The sequence below is a fragment of the Cyrtonyx montezumae genome, unplaced genomic scaffold (assembly GCF_038088225.1).
Source record: "Cyrtonyx montezumae isolate F1298 unplaced genomic scaffold, pur_monq_1.0 scaffold_4, whole genome shotgun sequence".
In the NCBI taxonomy this organism is placed as follows: Eukaryota; Metazoa; Chordata; class Aves; order Galliformes; family Odontophoridae; genus Cyrtonyx; species Cyrtonyx montezumae.
In genome coordinates this window covers 16,152,025-16,158,394 of record NW_027072045.1, presented here as the reverse complement: position 1 = coordinate 16,158,394, position 6,370 = coordinate 16,152,025, and the positions used below count along the sequence as shown (strand labels likewise).

General features: G+C 41.6%; 1 protein-coding gene across 1 annotated transcript; it reads left to right on the top strand.

The window, feature by feature from the left end:
• The first annotated feature begins 4,815 nt into the window (after positions 1-4,815).
• CH25H (cholesterol 25-hydroxylase) lies at positions 4,816-5,679 on the top strand. The gene has a single exon (XM_065746103.1). The coding sequence runs from the start codon at positions 4,845-4,847 to the stop codon at positions 5,667-5,669; it is 825 nt and encodes a 274-aa protein (XP_065602175.1). The 5' UTR covers positions 4,816-4,844; the 3' UTR covers positions 5,670-5,679.
• Positions 5,680-6,370: the final 691 nt, after the last annotated feature.

Below are 6,370 nucleotides of genomic sequence, written 5' to 3'. Positions count from 1 at the left end.
ACTTTACTGAATGGAGCCCCATTCAGTAGGGTTCAAGAATTCTCATCTGCTTTGGAGGCCTGACTTGGGAGCTATAGCTGCCTCTGGTATAGGTGCCTTGCTCTTTCCATTGACTGTACAAAGAACTTTGGCTCCTCTGAGTTTCATGCCTAATGGAGATGTATGAGCAATCTCCGGAGTCAGTTACCTCAGTATAGATGGTAATTTCTGTGCCATAGAGTTCATTCCCTAACAGAAAGAATTGTTTTTTGTATATGGCATAGAAAATAATACATTTTAAACTGAGGCAGCCTCTTTTTTATTTTTATTTTTTAATAGGAAGAAAGAAACAAGACAAGATGTGTGAGCTGTAAATTAGTGCGTTTTGTTTTGTTTTTTTATTCCTAATTTGGTCTCAGGGAGTCCTCAGGCTTTGTTTAAGGAAAAAAAAGTGGTTTGTGGTATTTCAGTTGTGATTCCTAGCAGGACCTTTAAGTTTGCTTTATATTTGTAGCAGCTATGTTTGCTTCACGTTTTTGTGCTGGGAAGAAGACTGCGGGAATCCCAATTGACTGACTTTGCAGCTGTGATGGTATGATGGCAAGAGCCGTGTATGTTATGTTTATTAAACTTGAGATATTTCAATAAATGTGAGAGGCCTGCTCAGAATTTGGAGTGATGCAGTCTGTTTCACTTCTTGTTGTTTCATGAATGCATGTGAACCTTGGTGACAGAACCCAGAGAGCTGAGGCTGTTCTCACAGCTATTCATCCATAAAACAAGTACAACAAAAAAGTGAAATAGCTGATTTCCATTTTACTTTTGTTGTGTGTGAGGCTTTGCCTAAATTTAAAGGGCAGTTTGTGTTGTTTCAGAAGGATTTTCTGAGTCTTAGATAAGGTGCAAACAGCAAATAACTGTTCAACTGCTTAGTCATTCTCTAAGCCTGCAGGTTAAGAGTTCCTTTCAAAATACTGCTGTGGTGGAAAGCTTCTTGTATCACGTTCTTAAACCTTGGGTAATTAGATTGCTTAACTGAGTGTCTGGTAATCTCATAAATAGCATGTAACCACATTATACAACAGGGAGCTAATCTTTTTCCTGGTGAATTTGATGTGAATGCCCTGCTTTTGACCTCTGTCATCATCAGTAATAAATAAGCTCAGGCCATGTCTGTCTACTCTGAATATGGTAGATGTGCAGTTGAGATAGCAGGGTGTATTAAATCTTGTGTTTTGCCAGCTTTGTCACTTGTTGGAGCTCCTGTGTGTCTGCAAATAAAGCCAGAATAATGGAAGCTTTACACAAAGCTATAATGGAGCTTTGCTGGAGCAGGGATATCTGTGGAAATTGGGAGCTGCTATGCTGTCCCTGGCCTGCTAGTTACAAGCCAAAGGTGGAGAGGCATTGATGGAAAGAGATGTGCAAGACAACACATTCTGAACGTGATGGAGAAGAGCAAGACTCGATGTAATAAGGAGCAATGCTGAATGCTGCATTTTTCAAAGCAGATCTTTTCTTGCATACTTAATGCCTGTTTCCTATCAGGGAGAAAAGCAAAGCCCCCTCTTTTCCACCCAACCCGACGCATCCGTGCCGCTGCTCCGCTCCTCCCAGCTTGGTGAAGTAGCGGCCCCTGCCGAGCGGCGCCGTCCCGCCACGGGCTGCCCGTGCCGCAAGGCCCCGCAGGGTGGCGCTGTTGCGCAGGGCCGGGCGGGGTGCCGCTCGGCCCGGGCTCCTGCAGCAAGGTGAGTCCGTGTGCGAAGCCCTCAGCTTCTCTGTGATTCCAGCGTGTTTTAAAGTGACGGCGTCTAGCACCCTTTGCTGCGGCTACTCGCCCTCATCCCTGTCACTGTCCTGAGTTCTCCCCTCCGCACCGCAGCGCCCGCTGGGCTGCCCCGGGCCGCGCCGCAGCTCGGCTGCAGCAGCCGTCTGTGTGCTCAGAGGCAGCGGGAGGCGGCGGGAGGGAGAAAGGGTTGTGCTGCTGTGACATCGGTTTCAGCACACACATACGGATTTCCCTTCTTCCTAACTCTTCCTCGCCTTCCTAACCACTTGTTTGTGCTCTGCTGTTGAGCTCCTGGCTCGTACCTCGCCGCTCGGCCTGGGCTGGGTGCCTGTGTCTTGTGCTCATGTGGAATCCATTTAAGACCCTTTGCAGGGCCTCATTCCAAGCTATGCGCCCTTCAACCTAACTTCTGAGCTTGGCTTTTTAAGAGACCCGTTTAGAGTCCTGTAACACACGGGCAAGTTTGTCGGTGTGCTAAACTGAGCAAAAAAAGCCAGGGTTGTCCTGTTGAATTAAGTACAGAATGGATTTGCGTGTGCTTTGTCTTTTCTTCACCGTGCGCTGGCAAGAAAACCCAAGTCAGAGGAAAGAAAATATGTGAAACGAGTGCTTTCTGGTGGCAACCAAAGGAAATGGGTCTCTGGAGAAGAAGGATTTGCTGTCTCTGATGCATGGCGACTCGCTTTCCTGAGCCTGAATTAATTCCCAGCAGGGTATAACTTGACAGCAGAGTTCATCCTCCTGAGCGCCAGCAGATGGGGCACAGCGGCGGTGGCTTTGTCTGCCTCGGAGCTGCAGGTTGTCGCTGAGGTAAGCTCTGCTTGCAGCCCTCAGCTTGCTTACGCTTTATGTTGCAGGATGTACTCGCAATGAGGCTGCAAAATTCTGTTATCATTCTTTAAGGGGTTTAGGAATATTTTCCTATGATCTAATCTGCAGGCAAAATGCTGATTCTTTAAGTTTTAGCTGACAGGCATAATTGATGCTACAACTTTTTTGAGAACCGATATAGCTATTAAGGATTACTTGGAATTGTGTCTTTAGGGTAGCAGAGCAATTTTCCTCAATCTCTCTTTTGGCAGATTTAGGTTCATAGGTTCATAAGGTTGGAAAGGACCTACAAGATCATCTAGTCCAACCATCCTCCTATCACTATCCCTACCCAGCTACTAAATCAATTTAGAATATATTAGAGAAAAGAATCAGTCCTTGCATAATTCTAGTAAAATAGAGAACCGTGTATTATATCTGAGGTGGCTTAATTTCTGATCCTAACTACATAAATCAAGAGAAAACATCTGTCAGAAGAAAATGTTGTGTCCCACATAGTGATTGCATTACAAATGTATTTTTTCACGTTCTTATTGTGAAACGGAGGTCAGTTTAAAATATACTTTCAGGACTGAAACAGATTTCTTGGATATAGGTCCTCATCCATCAGATGAGGGTTTTAGTTTCCCTACATTCAACAGTCTGAATCAATAGGATTCAACAGCACAATCTCACACCAGCAGAAAATCTGACTCTATTTCTAAAATGTGCATGTAACAGATAAAGTTTTTGAAGGCTGTACCAGAGCTGTCTCCAACATAAAACTTATTACCACAAGTGATAATCATAATACTGTTTCAGTAAACTGGAAGTCTAAGGAGGGAGCAAAATTTGTTTTCACTTAAGAGCAGAATCTCTTGAAGATGAAATAGCTGAAGCTGAAAACAAACTTAAGGATTAGGTGACATCCATGCATGGATCAGAAAAGCTCACTAACTCATTATTCTTAATTATTAAGAAATTAGGAATTTCTCTCATTTATGCCTGTAAAGAACTAAAATCATCTGAACAAGCTAATAAAGTCATCCAGGAAGCTGAGCTCATTTCCAATATTAAAATAAATGTTGTGTCTACAAAAGAGGTGAGTTCATAGGAAGCTGATGGCAAATTCTGTTTCCCTAAGTATTCAGAGCTTTGTTTGCAATTTTCAAGAAGCACAAAAGAAGGGATCTCATTGTGTTGAATCAAGAACTCTTGTCTTTTCCCCCTGAAATACTTTCAGCAAGTTTGAAACGTTGAGATTCAAATCCACTAGCTATTTTTCTGCTCATTGCTTGTCTATGATGAAAGGAAGATCCATTAGGGGACACTGGTCTTACCATGGATCTTTTATTTACATTAAATTATTGTGATGCTTAGGTGAATAATAGTTCAGTACAAGGATGAATTCCATATCATATCCCTGAAAAAACTGTTAAGTTGTGGAGATAATACCTTAAATATATGATCATATTTGTCACTAAGTACCTATTTGGAAGCAAAATCGTATTTTACCATGAATTCTTACCACTAACTAAGAGATATTTTGAGCTTTTTGCTCAATTTTGCATCAGGTCAATTCAAGTGGATTTTGTGACATCGAGTGGTTAACCGACAGCATGGCCTCAAAAGCAGATGGAGCTAAACCATAGCTACTACATTCAGACTGGAAGCATAGCATAGATCTTGTAAGGTTTCAGCTTAGCCTGTTTTATACCCACGTGATGATTAGGATGTGTCTTTATTAACCTATTTACTCACATCTTAATCATCCCTACGCTGTGCTTCCAGCCTGAGTGTAGTAGCTATGGTTTAGGTCCATTAACCACCAAACATCCATGGGTCAGACCTGGAGTTTAAGTACAGCAGGCACAGAAAAAATCAGTGATAGACTATGTTCCCTCACTCATAAAGGCAAAAGGATAACAAAGTCTGGTATAACTTAAATGAGTAAGAGACAGCAGTTTTTCAAGTGCATGCAGTAAGTGGTGTGGAAAATACTTCTACCCTCTTCCACTGTTGGAGAGCTCTACATTTCAGTTTATCTTTCCTACTATGCAAATCTTTTGTGGAGTTCCAGTGATTACCGGAGCGGCTAATTCTGTTCTGAGATTGTAATGCATTACACCACTTCTATACAGGAAAGGAACTTCCTCCTTAAAGCTACTTACTACCAAGCTAAATAAGGAGTTTCTGGGCGGAGTTTTCTTCTGAACAGCCTAGATAAAAGATGACAGGATTTACGGAGCCTCAGACTGCAATCAGCATGAACTGCAGCGTGCCGGACAGAGTGCTGCTCAGCTGCACAATGGAGAGACAGCTGGATAGGCTGTGCCTTCAGTTTCTCTGGGACTTTGTCAGAGCAAAAGAGACATTCATCAAGTCACCGTTTTTTCCAGTGCTCTTTTCTTTTACAGCATACATGGCTTTCTGTGTTCCATATATTGCACTGGACTTTTTAAGCACTAGGCTGCCAAATTTGAGGAAATACAAAATCCAGCCACAGAGCTATCCAACTCTTGGAATGATGGTGCCTTGCTTTATTCAGAGTGTGTATCACCATGTTGTGTGGATTTTCCCAGTGACATTTCTTCACTGGTACTGGAAACCAATGAATCTACCGGTGATAGCTCCAGAGCTGCCTCAAGTCCTGCTGCAAGTAGGAGTTTGCCTACTTCTGTTTGATTTTGAGTATTTCTTGTGGCATTTGCTGCATCACAGAGTGCCTTGGCTCTACAAGACCATCCACAAGGTGCATCACAAGCACGTATCGACATTTGCTCTTACTACACAATATTCCAGTGTATGGGAGCTGCTGTCACTGGGATTATTTGCTGCCATCAATCCGTTCCTCCTCGGATGCCATCCTTTGACAGAAATGATTTTCTTCCTTGTCAACATCTGGTTGTCAGTGGAGGACCATTCAGGATATGACCTTCCGTGGTCAACTCACCGACTTGTGCCCTTTGGTTGGTATGGAGGAGCACCGCATCATGATCTCCATCACCTGAAATTCAAATCGAACTATGCTCCTTACTTCACCCACTGGGACAGGCTCTTTGGGACATACACAGAGTCACACCCTAATTAAGAGTGTTTGCCTGTGGATGAATTTTTTTGTTGATAAACTATGCTGGGACTTCTATTTTTCAAAGCTATACAGAAGATTGTACATTTGAAGCTACTTATAAAATCTATAGCTATTTATAACAAATCCTTTTAATATATATATATTTCTACGTATACTTGGAACTTCCTATGTTAAATGACTGCGAAAGGGAAAGTCAATATCTGTTAGTTTTGTTTGAGTCAAAGTGTAAGGGAAGTGTTAAGAGACGTTCTCTCTTCTTTCCAGCTTTCATAAAGCATTTATTGTTTTACTGTATGATGTTTTATACATACACCAGAAAAAATATCTTACTGCTGTAAGATGCTCTATGATGTAAACAGGGAAAGGTACACAGTACAGATTTCATCGAGTTTATCCTGCCAGAGCATGTTATTGCACACTGATGTTGTAAAAAAAAAAATGCTGCCAGGCAATCAATATTGTTTGCTGACTGTGCAATAATTTTGACATTTGTATTTTAAATCTTGATGTTTTTGGTTTTTTTTTTAACAGGAAATAAATATGGTCCATCCTTTAAAATTATGTTCTGTTTCATGTTATTCATTCTTCTGTTCACATTATGAATGTATGTGACTCCTTTTTAATAGGTGTAGTTTAATTCAGTTTTAGAGGTAGGGTTTTCTCCTTAAAATATTGTCATTTTATTTCAAAAGTGAACCGTA